Below are 17,639 nucleotides of genomic sequence, written 5' to 3'. Positions count from 1 at the left end.
CAACACAACAGTGGTAGGCCTGATCACCGACAACGATGAGACAGCCTATAGGGAGGAGGTCCGAGACCTGGCCATGTGGTGCCAGGATAACAACCTCTCCCTCAACGTGACCAAGACAAAGGAGATGATTGTGGCTACAGTAAAAAAAAAGGACTGAACACGCCCCCATTCTCATCGACGGGGCTGTAGTGGAACAGGTTGAGAGCTTCAAGTTCCTTGGTGTCCACATCACCAACAAACTATCATGGTCAAAACACACCAAGACAGTCGTGAAGAGGGCACAACAAAGCCTATTCCCCCTCAGGAGACTGAAAAGATTTGGCATGGTTCCTCAGATCCTCAAAAAATTCTACAGCTGCACCATCGAGAGCATCCTGACTGGTTGCATCACCGCCTGGTATGGGAACTGCTCGGCCTCCGACCGCAAGTCACTACAGAGGGTAGTGCGTACGGCCCAGTACATCACTGGGGCCAAGCTTCCTGCCATCCAGGACCTCTACACAAGGCAGTGTCAGAGGAAGGCCCTTAAAAATGTCAAAGACTCCAGCCACCCTAGTCATAGACTGTTCTCTCTGCTAACGCACGGCAAGCGGTACCGGAGTGCCAAGTCTAGGTCCGAAAGGCTCCTTAACAACTTCTACCCCCAAGCCATAAGACTCCTGAACAGCTAATCATGGCTACCCGGACTATTTGCACTGCCCCCCCACCCCATCCTTTTACGCTGCTGCTACTCTGTTAATTATTTATGCATAGTCACTTTAACTCTACCCACATGTACATATTACTTCAACTACCTCAACTAGCCGGTGCCCCTGCACATTGACTCTGCACCTGTATGTATAGCCTCCCTACTGTTATTTTATTTTACTTCTGCTCTTTTTTTTCTCAACACTTTTTTGTTGTTGTTTTATTTTACTTTTTTTAATAAAAAAATAAATAAATGCATTGTTGGTTAAGGGCTGTAAGTAAGCATTTCACTGTAATGTCTACACCTGTTGTATTCAGCGCATGTGGCCAATACAATTTGATTTGACTGTGACTACAGTAGTAGTGATGATGCAGATCTATAAAAACTACCCCCTAATCCTCCTTACCTGTCCAAAGAGCACAGTGAGGGTTTGGTCATCAGGGAAGTCTATGTGTCTAGAGTAGAAATGATGCAGTGCTGCTATGTCTGTCTGATTCATCTCATTCTTCTCAATGTCCAACTTATCCAGGTCTGTGAGAGAGAAGAGAAGAGGAGAGAGAGAGAGAGAAGAGGAGAGAGGAGAGAGAGAGAGAGAAGAGAGGAGAGAGGAGAAGGAGAGAGGAGAGAGGAGAGAGAGAAGAGAGGAGAAGGGGAGAGAAGAGAGGAGGAGGAGAGAGAGAAGAGAGGAGAGAGAGAGAAGAGAGGAGAGAGAGAGAAGAGAGGAGAGGAGAGAGAGAAGAGAGGAGAGAGAGAGAGAGAGAGAAGAGAGAGAGGTGGTGGTGGAGGGGGAGGAGAGGCAAAGACAAACATTAATCTTCCCATTTCAGGTCACATTATTATACTGAACAAAATATAACCTCTACATATAAAGTGTTGGTCCCATGTTTCATGAGCTGAAATAAAATATCCCAAAATTGTTCCATACGCAGAAAAAGCTTATTTCTCTCAAATGTTGTGCACAAATTTGTTTACATCCCTGTTAGTGATAATTTCTCCTTTACCAAGATAATCCATCCACCTGACAGGTGTGGCATATCAAGAAGCTGATTTAACAGCATGATCATTACACAGGTGCACCTTGTTCTGGGGACAATAAAAGGCCACTCTAAAATGTGCAGTGTTGTCACACAACACAATGGCCACAGATGTCTCAAGTTTTGAAGGAGCGTGCAATTGGCATGCTGACTGCAGGAATGTACACCAGAGCTGTTGCCAGACAGGACAGGCTAGGACAGACAGGCAGACAGACAGACAGCCTAGGACAGACAGACAGACAGACAGCCAGCCTAGGACAGACCTGTGAGAACCTAGAAGTCTGCTGCACCAGCCTAAAGCACTACCAGTTTGGTGGTTCAGTTCTTTTAGCCACGTGCTGCCATCAGTCAGTGGGGGATACGTTCTTGGAAGGAAGGGGGGCTGGAGGGGTGCACCTGCTAGCCAATGTGTTTCTGAGGTATGTGACCAATGTGAGGGGTCATGATATATGCCAGCAGCCTGTAGTCTGAGCAGAAACCCCCTGATACACCTCTATGTACAGCTAGACTAGAGGAAAGGAGAGGCCTCCATGTTGGATTGGGTCCAGTCCCACACAGACTCTGTCCATACTCCTTTCTCTCAGTACCGTGTGTGTGTTGGGTGTGTTGGGTGTGTTGGGTGTCCTCTCCTTCCTCAGGTGGCAGTGAGCCTGTACTATAGATCATCTATTAATAGTCCTACTGTAGGTCACACCATGTGACTAGCTCTAGTCCTACTGTAGGTCACACCATGTGACTAGCTCTAGTCCTACTGTAGGTCACACCATGTGACTAGCTCTAGTCCTACTGTAGGTCACACCATGTGACTAGCTCTAGTCCTACTGTAGGTCACACCATGTGACTAGCTCTAGTCCTACTGTAGGTCACACCATGTGACTAGCTCTAGTCCTACTGTAGGTCACACCATGTGACTAGCTCTAGTCCTACTGTAGGTCACACCATGTGACTAGCTCTAGTCCTACTGTAGGTCACACCATGTGACTAGCTCTAGTCCTACTGTAGGTCACACCATGTGACTAGCTCTAGTCCTACTGTAGGTCACACCATGTGACTAGCTCTAGTCCTACTGTAGGTCACACCATGTGACTAGCTCTAGTCCTACTGTAGGTCACACCATGTGACTAGCTCTAGTCCTACTGTAGGTCACACCATGTGACTAGCTCTAGTCCTACTGTAGGTCACACCATGTGACTAGCTCTAGTCCTACTGTAGGTCACACCATGTGACTAGCTCTAGTCCTACTGTAGGTCACACCATGTGACTAGCTCTAGTCCTACTGTAGGTCACACCATGTGACTAGCTCTAGTCCTACTGTAGGTCACACCATGTGACTAGCTCTAGTCCTACTGTAGGTCACACCATGTGACTAGCTCTAGTCCTACTGTAGGTCACACCATGTGACTAGCTCTAGTCCTACTGTAGGTCACACCATGTGACTAGCTCTAGTCCTACTGTAGGTCACACCATGTGACTAGCTCTAGTCCTACTGTAGGTCACACCATGTGACAGCCCGGTGGCTCCCCCTCCACCTCTCATTCACTCTGTATATTAGTCTTTAGAAAGCATTTAGAACACTTCTAGAAGCTACAGCATCATCATAGAGCAGTTAGAACACTTCTAGAAGCTACAGCATCATCATAGAGCAGTTAGAACACTTCTAGAAGCTACAGCATCATCATAGAGCAGTTAGAACACTTCTAGAAGCTACAGCATCATCATAGAGCAGTTAGAACACTTCTAGAAGCTACAGCATAATCATAGAGCAGTTAGAACACTTCTAGAAGCTACAGCATCATCATAGAGCAGTTAGAACACTTCTAGAAGCTACAGCATCATCATAGAGCAGTTAGAACACTTCTAGAAGCTACAGCATAATCATAGAGCAGTTAGAACACGTATTTAACCTACATCATCATCATAGAGCAGTTCACACTTCTAGAAGCTACAGCGTCATCATAGAGCAGTTAGAACACTTCTAGAAGCTACAGCATCATCATAGAGCAGTTAGAACACTTCTAGAAGCTACAGCATCATCATAGAGCAGTTAGAACACGTATTTAACCTACATCATCATCATAGAGCAGTTCACACTTCTAGAAGCTACAGCGTCATCATAGAGCAGTTGGAACACTTCTAGAAGCTACAGCATCATCATAGAGCAGTTAGAACACGTATTTAACCTACATCATCATCATAGAGCAGTTCACACTTCTAGAAGCTACAGCATCATCATAGAGCAGTTAGAACACTTCTAGAAGCTACAGCATCATCATAGAGCAGTTAGAACACTTCTAGAAGCTACAGCATCATCATATAGCAGTTAGAACACTTATTTAACCTACTGCATCATCATAGAGCAGTTAGAACACTTCTAGAAGCTACATCATCATCATAGAACAGTTAGAACACTTCTAGAAGCTACAGCATCATCATAGAGCAGTTAGAACACTTCTAGAAGCTACAGCATCATCATAGAGCAGTTAGAACACTTCTAGAAGCTACAGCATCATCATAGAGCAGTTAGAACAATTCTAGAAGCTACAGCATCATCACAGATGCGGTAAAGGAGTCAATGGAACGCAGACGTTCACAAAATGGCACAAATTAAACAAATCTGATCTAACAAAGTGGATATTCGTCAAATCCGTCAGTTAAGTCCGATTTGGATATATTTAGCTGTTTTCGCTGCATAACATGTAGAAGCTGTTCCTTTTCAGGTTTAGAAGAAGTGACTGCTAAATGCTAACTCCCGTTCGTATAAGCTGGTTAGCATAGCTAGCATACAGAAATCGGTGGTGGAAGTCAAATGTATTTTTAACTGTAATGCAGTTGATTGGTAACGATGACATGAACATGTGTTGGGGTTGACATCCACACAAGCATTATACTCCAGATTTCTACATCAACATAGTGTGAAATACATAAACAATAGTGTAAATGTAGGGTGATTTTGCTGGGGGCAACGAGGAGACTCAGGATCTTTCCCCCACGCGTTTCCATGGCCATTGTTTTGGTCGAGTTCCATTTACCTCTTTACTGCATCTATAGAGCATTTAGAACACTTCTAGACGCTACAGCAGCATCAAATAAAGCAGTTATAGCTACAGCAGCATCATAAAGCAGTTATAGATACAGCAGCATCAAATAAAGCAGTTATAGCTACAGCAGCATTATAAAGCAGTTATAGCTACAGCAGCATTATAAAGCAGTTATAGCTACAGCAGCATCATAAAGCAGTTATAGCTACAGCAGCATCATAAAGCAGTTATAGCTACAGCAGCATCATAAAGCAGTTATAGCTACAGCAGCATCAAATAAAGCAGTTATAGCTACAGCAGCATCAACATAAATCAGTTATAGCTACAGCAGCATTATAAATCGGTTATAGCTACAGCAGCATCAACATAAATCAGTTATAGCTACAGCAGCATCATAGAGCAGTTATAGCTACAGCAGCATTATAAAGCAGTTATAGCTACAGCAGCATCAACATAAATCGGTTATAGCTACAGCAGCATTATAAAGCAGTTATAGCTACAGCAGCATTATAAAGCAGTTATAGCTACAGCAGCATTATAAAGCAGTTATAGCTACAGCAGCATTATGAAGCAGTTATAGCTACAGCAGCATCATAAAGCAGTTATAGCTACAGCAGCATCATTATAAAGCAGTTATAGCTACAGCAGCATCATAAATCAGTTATAGCTACAGCAGCATTATAAATCAGTTATAGCTACAGCAGCATCATAAAGCAGTTATAGCTACAGCAGCATCAACATAAATCAGTTATAGCTACAGCAGCATCAACATAAATCAGTTATAGCTACAGCAGCATCAACATAAATCAGTTATAGCTACAGCAGCATCATAAAGCAGTTATAGATACAGCAGCATCAAATAAAGCAGTTATAGCTACAGCAGCATTATAAAGCAGTTATAGCTACAGCAGCATTATAAAGCAGTTATAGCTACAGCAGCATCATAAAGCAGTTATAGCTACAGCAGCATCATAAAGCAGTTATAGCTACAGCAGCATCAAATAAAGCAGTTATAGCTACAGCAGCATCAACATACATCAGTTATAGCTACAGCAGCATTATAAAATCGGTTATAGCTACAGCAGCATCAACATAAATCAGTTATAGCTACAGCAGCATCATAGAGCAGTTATAGCTACAGCAGTATCAACATAAATAGGTTATAGCTACAGCAGCATTATAAAGCAGTTATAGCTACAGCAGCATTATAAAGCAGTTATAGCTACAGCAGCATTATAAAGCAGTTATAGCTACAGCAGCATCATAAAGCAGTTATAGCTACAGCAGCATAATTATAAATCAGTAATAGCTACAGCAGCATCATAAATCAGTTATAGCTACAGCAGCATTATAAAGCAGTTATAGCTACAGCAGCATTATAAAGCAGTTATAGCTACAGCAGCATCATAAAGCAGTTATAGCTACAGCAGCATAATTATAAATCAGTAATAGCTACAGCAGCATCATAAAGCAGTTATAGCTACAGCAGCATTATAAAGCAGTTATAGCTACAGCAGCATTATAAAGCAGTTATAGCTACAGCAGCATTATAAAGCAGTTATAGCTACAGCAGCATCATAGAGCAGTTATAGCTACAGCAGCATTATAAAGCAGTTATAGCTACAGCAGCATCATAAAGCAGTTATAGCTAAAGCAGCATCATTATAAAGCAGTTATAGCTACAGCAGCATCATAAATCAGTTATAGCTACAGCAGCATTATAAAGCAGTTATAGCTACAGCAGCATCATAAAGCAGTTATAGATACAGCAGCATCAAATAAAGCAGTTATAGCTACAGCAGCATTATAAAGCAGTTATAGCTACAGCAGCATCATAAAGCAGTTATAGCTACAGCAGCATCATAAAGCAGTTATAGCTACAGCAGCATCATAAAGCAGTTATAGCTACAGCAGCATCAAATAAAGCAGTTATAGCTACAGCAGCATCAACATACATCAGTTATAGCTACAGCAGCATTATAAATCGGTTATAGCTACAGCAGCATCAACATAAATCAGTTATAGCTACAGCAGCATCATAGAGCAGTTATAGCTACAGCAGCATCAACATAAATCGGTTATAGCTACAGCAGCATTATAAAGCAGTTATAGCTACAGCAGCATTATAAAGCAGTTATAGCTACAGCAGCATAATAAAGCAGTTATAGCTACAGCAGCATAATTATAAATCAGTTATAGCTACAGCAGCATCATAAATCAGTTATAGCTACAGCAGCATTATAAAGCAGTTATAGCTACAGCAGCATCATCATAAAGCAGTTATAGCTACAGCAGCATCAACATAAATCAGTTATAGCTACAGCAGCATCATAAAGCAGTCATAGCTACAGCAGCATTATAAAGCTGTTATAGCTACAGCAGCATTATAAAGCAGTTATAGCTACAGCAGCATTATAAAGCAGTTATAGCTACAGCAGCATCATAGAGCAGTTATAGCTACAGCAGCATTATAAAGCAGTTATAGCTACAGCAGCATCATAAAGCAGTTATAGCTACAGCAGCATCATTATAAAGCAGTTATAGCTACAGCAGCATCATAAATCAGTTATAGCTACAGCAGCATTATAAAGCAGTTATAGCTACAGCAGCATCATAAATCAGTTATAGCTACAGCAGCATCATAAAGCAGTTATAGCTACAGCAGCATCAACATAAATCAGTTATAGCTACAGCAGCATCATTATAAAGCAGTTATAGCTACAGCAGCATCATAAATCAGTTATAGCTACAGCAGCATTATAAAGCAGTTATAGCTACAGCAGCATCATAAAGCAGTTATAGATACAGCAGCATCAAATAAAGCAGTTATAGCTACAGCAGCATTATAAAGCAGTTATAGCTACAGCAGCATCATAAAGCAGTTATAGCTACAGCAGCATCATAAAGCAGTTATAGCTACAGCAGCATCATAAAGCAGTTATAGCTACAGCAGCATCAAATAAAGCAGTTATAGCTACAGCAGCATCAACATACATCAGTTATAGCTACAGCAGCATTATAAATCGGTTATAGCTACAGCAGCATCAACATAAATCAGTTATAGCTACAGCAGCATCATAGAGCAGTTATAGCTACAGCAGCATCAACATAAATCGGTTATAGCTACAGCAGCATTATAAAGCAGTTATAGCTACAGCAGCATTATAAAGCAGTTATAGCTACAGCAGCATAATAAAGCAGTTATAGCTACAGCAGCATAATTATAAATCAGTTATAGCTACAGCAGCATCATAAATCAGTTATAGCTACAGCAGCATTATAAAGCAGTTATAGCTACAGCAGCATCATCATAAAGCAGTTATAGCTACAGCAGCATCAACATAAATCAGTTATAGCTACAGCAGCATCATAAAGCAGTCATAGCTACAGCAGCATTATAAAGCAGTTATAGCTACAGCAGCATCAACATAAAGCAGTTATAGCTACAGCAGCATCATAAATCAGTTATAGCTACAGCGGCATCAACATAAAGCAGTTATAGCTACAGCAGCATTATAAAGCAGTTATAGCTACAGCAGCATTATAAAGCAGTTATAGCTACAGCAGCATTATGAAGCAGTTATAGCTACAGCAGCATCATAAAGCAGTTATAGCTACAGCAGCATCATAAATCAGTTATAGCTACAGCAGCATTATAAATCAGTTATAGCTACAGCAGCATCATAAAGCAGTTATAGCTACAGCATCATCATAAATCAGTTATAGCTACAGCAGCATCAACATAAATCAGTTATAGCTACAGCAGCATCAACATAAATCAGTTATAGCTACAGCAGCATCATAAAGCAGTTATAGATACAGCAGCATCAAATAAAGCAGTTATAGCTACAGCAGCATTATAAAGCAGTTATAGCTACAGCAGCATTATAAAGCAGTTATAGCTACAGCAGCATCATAAAGCAGTTATAGCTACAGCAGCATCATAAAGCAGTTATAGCTACAGCAGCATCAAATAAAGCAGTTATAGCTACAGCAGCATCAACATACATCAGTTATAGCTACAGCAGCATTATAAAATCGGTTATAGCTACAGCAGCATCAACATAAATCAGTTATAGCTACAGCAGCATCATAGAGCAGTTATAGCTACAGCAGTATCAACATAAATCGGTTATAGCTACAGCAGCATTATAAAGCAGTTATAGCTACAGCAGCATTATAAAGCAGTTATAGCTACAGCAGCATTATAAAGCAGTTATAGCTACAGCAGCATCATAAAGCAGTTATAGCTACAGCAGCATCAACATAAAGCAGTTATAGCTAAAGCAGCATCATAAATCAGTTATAGCTACAGCGGCATCAACATAAAGCAGTTATAGCTACAGCAGCATTATAAAGCAGTTATAGCTACAGCAGCATCAACATAAATCAGTTATAGCTACAGCAGCATTATAAAGCAGTTATAGCTACAGCAGCATCATAGAGCAGTTATAGCTACAGCAGCATCAACATAAATCAGTTATAGCTACAGCAGCATTATAACGCAGTTATAGCTACAGCAGCATTATAAAGCAGTCATAGCTACAGCATCAACATAAAGCAGTTATAGCTACAGCAGCATCATAGAGCAGTTATAGCTACAGCAGCATTATAAAGCAGTTATAGCTACAGCAGCATCATAGAGCAGTTATAGCTACAGCAGCATCAACATAAATCAGTTATAGCTACAGCAGCATTATAAAGCATTTATAGCTACAGCAGCATTATAAAGCAGTTATAGCTACAGCAGCATCATAGAGCAGTTATAGCTACAGCAGCATCAACATAAATCAGTTATAGCTACAGCAGCATTATAAAGCAGTTATAGCTACAGCATCAACATAAAGCAGTTATAGCTACAGCAGCATTATAAAGCAGTTATAGCTACAGCAGCATTATAAAGCAGTTATAGCTACAGCAGCATCATAAAGCAGTTATAGCTACAGCAGCATCATAGAGCAGTTATAGCTACAGCAGCATTATAAAGCAGTTATAGCTACAGCAGCATCATAAAGCAGTTATAGCTACAGCAGCATCATTATAAAGCAGTTATAGCTACAGCAGCATCATAAATCAGTTATAGCTACAGCAGCATTATAAAGCAGTTATAGCTACAGCAGCATCATAAATCAGTTATAGCTACAGCAGCATCATAAAGCAGTTATAGCTACAGCAGCATCAACATAAATCAGTTATAGCTACAGCAGCATCATTATAAAGCAGTTATAGCTACAGCAGCATCATAAATCAGTTATAGCTACAGCAGCATTATAAAGCAGTTATAGCTACAGCAGCATTATAAAGCAGTTATAGCTACAGCAGCATCATAAAGCAGTTATAGCTACAGCAGCATCATCATAAAGCAGTTATAGCTACAGCAGCATCAACATAAAGCAGTTATAGCTACAGCAGCATCATAAATCAGTTATAGCTACAGCGGCATCAACATAAATCAGTTATAGCTACAGCAGCATTATAGAGCAGTTATAGCTACAGCAGCATTATAAAGCAGTTATAGCTACAGCAGCATCAACATAAATCAGTTATAGCTACAGCAGCATCATATAGCAGTTATAGCTACAGCAGCATTATAAATCAGTTATAGCTACAGCATCATCAACATAAATCAGTTATAGCTACAGCAGCATTATAAAGCAGTTATAGCTACAGCAGCATCATAGAGCAGTTATAGCTACAGCAGCATCAACATAAAGCAGTTATAGCTACAGCAGCATCATAAATCAGTTATAGCTACAGCGGCATCAACATAAAGCAGTTATAGCTACAGCAGCATTATAACGCAGTTATAGCTACAGCAGCATTATAAAGCAGTTATAGCTACAGCATCAACATAAAGCAGTTATAGCTACAGCAGCATCATAGAGCAGTTATAGCTACAGCAGCATTATAAAGCAGTTATAGCTACAGCAGCATCATAGAGCAGTTATAGCTACAGCAGCATCAACATAAATCAGTTATAGCTACAGCAGCATTATAAAGCATTTATAGCTACAGCAGCATTATAAAGCAGTTATAGCTACAGCAGCATCATAGAGCAGTTATAGCTACAGCAGCATCATAGAGCAGTTATAGCTACAGCAGCATCAACATAAATCAGTTATAGCTACAGCAGCATCATTATAAAGCAGTTATAGCTACAGCAGCATCATAAATCAGTTATAGCTACAGCAGCATTATAAAGCAGTTATAGCTACAGCAGCATTATAAAGCAGTTATAGCTACAGCAGCATCATAGAGCAGTTATAGCTACAGCAGCATCAACATAAAGCAGTTATAGCTACAGCAGCATCATAAATCAGTTATAGCTACAGCGGCATCAACATAAAGCAGTTATAGCTACAGCAGCATTATAACGCAGTTATAGCTACAGCAGCATTATAAAGCAGTTATAGCTACAGCATCAACATAAAGCAGTTATAGCTACAGCAGCATCATAGAGCAGTTATAGCTACAGCAGCATTATAAAGCAGTTATAGCTACAGCAGCATCATAGAGCAGTTATAGCTACAGCAGCATCAACATAAATCAGTTATAGCTACAGCAGCATTATAAAGCATTTATAGCTACAGCAGCATTATAAAGCAGTTATAGCTACAGCAGCATCATAGAGCAGTTATAGCTACAGCAGCATCATAGAGCAGTTATAGCTACAGCAGCATCAACATAAATCAGTTATAGCTACAGCAGCATCATTATAAAGCAGTTATAGCTACAGCAGCATCATAAATCAGTTATAGCTACAGCAGCATTATAAAGCAGTTATAGCTACAGCAGCATTATAAAGCAGTTATAGCTACAGCAGCATCATAAAGCAGTTATAGCTACAGCAGCATAATCATAAAGCAGTTATAGCTACAGCAGCATCAACATAAAGCAGTTATAGCTACAGCAGCATTATAAAGCAGTTATAGCTACAGCAGCATTATAAAGCAGTTATAGCTACAGCAGCATTATAAAGCAGTTATGTACTATGTGGGGTTGCAACATTCCGGTAATTTCCCCCAAAAATTCCCTGGTTTTCCAGAAATCCCGGTTGGAGGACTCCGGAATTCCTGCTTATTCCCTCATGATTCCGGGAATCTTCCAACTAGGATTTCTGAAAAACCTTTGAGAGTTTTGATACCGTGTGTCTAATCTGTGTACTTACGAGCTTCAAACTCGCTGAGGAGTAACAGCCTCTCTGACTGTGTCCGCTCTGTTGTTACTTTCTGGAGAAGACAGACAAAGCAGAACACATTTAGGGGGAATAGATCCACACACATCCCCACCCACACACACACACACACACACATCCCCACCCACACACACACATCCCCCACCCACACACACACACACATCCCCACCCACACATACATCCCCACCCACACACACACATCCCCACCCACACACACACACCCCCACCCACACACACATCCCCACCCACCCACACACACACACACACATCCCCACCCACACATCCCCACCCACCCACACACACATCCCCACCCACACACATACATCCCCACCCACCCACACCCACACACACACACACACACACACACACATACATCCCCACTCACACATCCCCACACACACATCCCCACCCACCCACCCACCCACCCACACACACATCCCCACCCACACACATACATCCCCACCCACCCACACACACACACACATCCCCACCCACACACACACACACACACACATCCCCACCCACACACACACATCCCCACCCACACACACACATCCCCACCCACACACACCCCCACACCCACCTGTTTCATGATGATTCTGGCCACCAATCTGACGGTCTCTGATGGACACCAGTTCTCCCCATAGGAACACATGGCTGTACACTCCAACTTGTGCATGGGCCAGTCTCCCTTCTAGGGGTACACAGGTAGGTGTGTGTAAAGAGAGAGACAGAATATATTAGAGACATGCTTTACTCAAGGACACAAGTCCACAGGCAAGCCATCTGTTGCGTGCGCCCCCCCCCTTGCCTTGGCAAACAAACTACTATCTGTTCTAAAACATTTTCTGACAGAGAGCCAGAGGCTTTATAGATTGTCATGGCAACCACAATAACTATTTCCTGTCTGATTCACATCTTCCTAAATGCTGTACTAATAACAATGGTAATTTAGCAGAAGCTTTTATCCAGACAGAGCGACTTACAGAATTGATGTTGACATCTTTAGTATATATGGCCTATTCTGGAATCAAATCCACAACCCTGGTGTTGTCATCAGTACCCTACCCTACACCTGTTCCTGGAGAGCTACCCTCCTGTAGGTTTACACCAGGGCTCGCCAACCCTGTTCCTGGAGAGCTACCCTCCTGCAGGTTTACACCAGGGCTCTCCAACCCTGTTCCTGGAGAGCTACCCTCCTGTAGGTTTACACCAGGCCTCTCCAACCCTGTTCATGGAGAGCTACCCTCCTGTAGGTTTACACCAGGGCTCTCCAACCCTGTTCCTGGAGAGCTACCCTCCTGTAGGTTTACACCAGGGCTCTCCAACCCTGTTCCTGGAGAGCTACCCTCCTGTAGGTTTACACCAGGGCTCTCCAACCCTGTTCCTGGAGAGCTACCCTCCTGTAGGTTTACACCAGGGCTCTCCAACCCTGTTCCTGGAGAGCTACCCTCCTGTAGGTTTACACCAGGGCTCGCCAACCCTGTTCCTGGAGAGCTACCCTCCTGCAGGTTTACACCAGGGCTCTCCAACCCTGTTCCTGGAGAGCTACCCTCCTGTAGGTTTACACCAGGCCTCTCCAACCCTGTTCATGGAGAGCTACCCTCCTGTAGGTTTACACCAGGGCTCGCCAACCCTGTTCCTGGAGAGCTACCCTCCTGCAGGTTTACACCAGGGCTCTCCAACCCTGTTCCTGGAGAGCTACCCTCCTGTAGGTTTACACCAGGGCTCTCCAACCCTGTTCCTGGAGAGCTACCCTCCTGTAGGTTTACACCAGGGCTCTCCAACCCTGTTCCTGGAGAGCTACCCTCCTGTAGGTTTACACCAGGGCTCTCCAACCCTGTTCCTGGAGAGCTACCCTCCTGTAGGTTTACACCAGGGCTCTCCAACCCTGTTCCTGGAGAGCTACCCTCCTGTAGGTTTACACCAGGGCTCTCCAACCCTGTTCCTGGAGAGCTACCCTCCTGTAGGTTTACACCAGGGCTCTCCAACCCTGTTCCTGGAGAGCTACCCTCCTGTAGGTTTACACCAGGGCTCTCCAACCCTGTTCCTGGAGAGCTGCCCTCCTGTAGGTTTACACTCTAACCCCAGATGTAACTAACCTGATTCATCTTATCAACCAGCTTATTATTAGGATCAGCTGCGCTTGATTGGAGTTGGATTGAAAACCTGCTAAACATGGATTAACCATGTGATTATTTCGGTCTCTCTGTGACCGCCGATAACTTCAGAACGAAGTTGACTACAAATACAAAGTTGCCAATGTCTTTGCCACAATTGATACAAACAAGTGACATATAAAAAATATATGTTTCAAATGAAAACCAAGATGACTGCATTAAAATACATTGAACAAAAATATAAACGCAACATGTAAAGTGTTGGTCCCATGTTTCATGAGCTGAAATAAAAGATCCCAGAAACGTTCCACACGCACAAAAAGCTTATTTCTCTCAAATGTTGTGCACAAATTTGTTTACGGCCCTTTTAGTGTGCATTTCTCCTTTGCCAAGATAATCTGTCCACCTGACAACTGTGGCATATCAAGAAGCTGATTAAACTGCATGATCATTACACAGGTGCACCTTGTGCTGGGGACAATAAAAGGCCACTAAAATGTGCAGTTTTGTCAAACAACACAATGCTACAGATGTCTCAAGTTGATGGCAGGCATAATCTATGGACAACGAACACAATTGCATTTTATCGATGGCAATTTGAATGCACCAAAATACCGTGACGAGATCCTGAGGCCCATTTTTTATTTTATTTTACGTCTCTGTGACCAACAGATGCATATCTGAACCAACTCCATACTAATGCCCATAATTTTGGAATGAGTTGTTCGACAAGCAGGTGTCCACATACTTTTGGTCATGTAGTGTATATTCGTATTACATTTACATTTACATTTTAGTCATTTAGCAGACGCTCTTATCCAGAGCGACTTACAGAAGCAATTAGGGTTAAGTGCCTTGCTCAAGGGCACATCGACAGATTTTTCACCTAGTCGGCTCGGGGATTAGAACCAGCGACCTTTCGGTTACTGGCACAACGCTCTTACCCACTAAGCTACCTGCCGCCCGTATGGGGGCCAGATGTAAAAAAATAAAAAAATAAAGGTTCCTTGCAGGGAACATGAAGCCAGACATTTTCCACATGCGACTGCTAAATGACTAAAATGTAAATGTAAATGATTAAAGCTCAGAATTTATCAAAGGGCCAGTATAAATTAATAAACGGTTTTCTGTTAAAACGATAAAGAAAAAAAATCATACAATTTCACATCAATGAAGGATAATGGTCCTATTACATGTGTATAACTGCTAGGGCTGGGCATTGATGTTATATACATTTACATTTTAGTCATTTAGCCGACACTCTTATCCAGAGCGACTTACAGTTAGTGAGTGCATACATTTTCATACTGGCCCCCCGTGGGAAACGAACCCACAACCCTGGCGTTGCAAGCGCCATGCTCTACCAACTGAGCTACAGGGGACTACATATATCTACCACAACCCTTTACAGACATAGAACGCAGCTACAGTAACATGTCCATAGCGACAATTGGTAACTTTACAGGGCCAGGCAGAACGCCAGGGAGAGAGAGGAGGGCCAGGCAGAACGCCAGGGAGAGAGGGGAGGGCCAGGCAGAATGCCAGGGAGAGAGGGGAGGGCCAGGCAGAATGCCAGGGAGAGAGGGGAGGGCCAGGCAGAATGCCAGGGAGAGAGGGGAGGGCCAGGCAGAATGCCAGGGAGAGAGGGGAGGGCCAGGCAGAATGCCAGGGAGAGAGGGGAGGGCCAGGCAGAATGCCAGGGAGAGAGGGGAGGGCCAGGCAGAATGCCAGGGAGAGAGGGGAGGGCCAGGCAGAACGCCAGGGAGAGAGGGGAGGGCCAGGCAGAACGCCAGGGAGAGAGGGGAGGGCCAGGCAGAACGCCAGGGAGAGAGGGGAGGGCCAGGCAGAACGCCAGGGAGAGAGGGGAGGGCCAGGCAGAACGCCAGGGAGAGAGGGGAGGGCCAGGCAGAACGCCAGGGAGAGAGGGGAGGGCCAGGCAGAACGCCAGGGAGAGAGGGGAGGGCCAGGCAGAACGCCAGGGAGAGAGGGGAGGGCCAGGCAGAACGCCAGGGAGAGAGGGGAGGGCCAGGCAGAACGCCAGGGAGAGAGGGGAGGGCCAGGCAGAACGCCAGGGAGAGAGGGGAGGGCCAGGCAGAACGCCAGGGAGAGAGGGGAGGGCCAGGCAGAACGCCAGGGAGAGAGGGGAGGGCCAGGCAGAATGCCAGGGAGAGAGGGGGGCAGGCGGAACGCCAGGGAGAGAGAGGAGGGCCAGGCGGAACGCCAGGGAGAGAGAGGAGGGCCAGGCAGAACGCCAGGGAGAGAGGGGAGGGCCAGGCGGAACGCAAGGGAGAGAGGGGAGGGCCAGGCGGAACGCCAGGGAGAGAGGGGAGGGCCAGGCGGAACGCCAGGGAGAGAGGGGGGCAGGCGGAACGCCAGGGAGAGAGGGGGGCAGGCGGAACGCCAGGGAGAGAGAGGAGGGCCAGGCAGAACGCCAGGGAGAGAGAGGAGGGCCAGGCAGAACGCCAGGGAGAGAGGGGAGGGCCAGGCGGAACGCCAGGGAGAGAGGGGGGCAGGCGGAACGCCAGGGAGAGAGAGGAGGACCAGGCGGAACGCCAGGGAGAGAGGGGAGGGCCAGGCAGAACGCCAGGGAGAGAGGGGAGGGCCAGGCAGAACGCCAGGGAGAGAGGGGAGGGCCAGGCAGAACGCCAGGGAGAGAGGGGAGGGCCAGGCAGAACGCCAGGGAGAGAGGGGAGGGCCAGGCAGAACGCCAGGGAGAGAGGGGAGGGCCAGGCAGAACGCCAGGGAGAGAGAGGAGGGCCAGGCAGAACGCCAGGGAGAGAGGGGAGGGCCAGGCAGAACGCCAGGGAGAGAGGGGAGGGCCAGGCAGAACGCCAGGGAGAGAGAGGAGGGCCAGGCAGAACGCCAGGGAGAGAGGGGAGGGCCAGGCAGAACGCCAGGGAGAGAGGGGAGGGCCAGGCAGAACGCCAGGGAGAGAGGGGAGGGCCAGGCAGAACGCCAGGGAGAGAGGGGAGGGCCAGGCAGAACGCCAGGGAGAGAGGGGAGGGCCAGGCAGAACGCCAGGGAGAGAGGGGAGGGCCAGGCAGAACGCCAGGGAGAGAGAGGAGGGCCAGGCAGAACGCCAGGGAGAGAGGGGAGGGCCAGGCGGAACGCCAGGGAGAGAGAGGAGGGCCAGGCAGAACGCCAGGGAGAGAGGGGAGGGCCAGGCAGAACGCCAGGGAGAGAGGGGAGGGCCAGGCAGAACGCCAGGAAGAGAGGGGGGCAGGCAGAACGCCAGGGAGAGAGGGGGGCAGGCGGAACGCCAGGAAGAGAGGGGAGGGCCAGGCAGAACGCCAGGGAGAGAGGGGGGCAGGCGGAACGCCAGGAAGAGAGGGGAGGGCCAGGCAGAACGCCAGGGAGAGAGGGGAGGGCCAGGCAGAACGCCAGGGAGAGAGGGGAGGGCCAGGCAGAACGCCAGGGAGAGAGGGGAGGGCCAGGTAGAACGCCAGGGAGAGAGGGGAGGGCCAGGCAGAACGCCAGGAAGAGAGGGGGGCAGGCAGAACGCCAGGAAGAGAGGGGGGCAGGCGGAACGCCAGGAAGAGAAGGGAGGGCCAGGCAGAACGCCAG

At 45.5% G+C, this 17,639-nt stretch overlaps 1 protein-coding gene across 1 annotated transcript in view; it reads right to left on the bottom strand.

Annotated features, from left to right (window-relative positions):
* Positions 1 to 17,639, bottom strand: part of LOC311102467 (N-lysine methyltransferase SMYD2-A-like) — a gene marked incomplete at its 3' end in the record, with an annotated part of 50,665 nt that overhangs the window by 17,654 nt on the left and 15,372 nt on the right. The window contains exons 3-5 of the mRNA XM_084143824.1: positions 12,539 to 12,649; positions 11,929 to 11,989; positions 1,095 to 1,219 (exon numbers count right to left, since the gene is read on the bottom strand). Of these exons, the coding sequence (XP_083999950.1) occupies positions 1,095 to 1,219; positions 11,929 to 11,989; positions 12,539 to 12,649 (297 nt within the window). The remainder of the gene's footprint in view (positions 1 to 1,094; positions 1,220 to 11,928; positions 11,990 to 12,538; positions 12,650 to 17,639) is intronic.

This window comes from Coregonus lavaretus, assembly GCF_964263955.1.
Source record: "Coregonus lavaretus genome assembly, chromosome: 27".
NCBI classification, from domain to species: domain Eukaryota; kingdom Metazoa; phylum Chordata; class Actinopteri; order Salmoniformes; family Salmonidae; genus Coregonus; species Coregonus lavaretus.
This window is presented reverse-complemented; position numbering and strand designations above follow the sequence as displayed.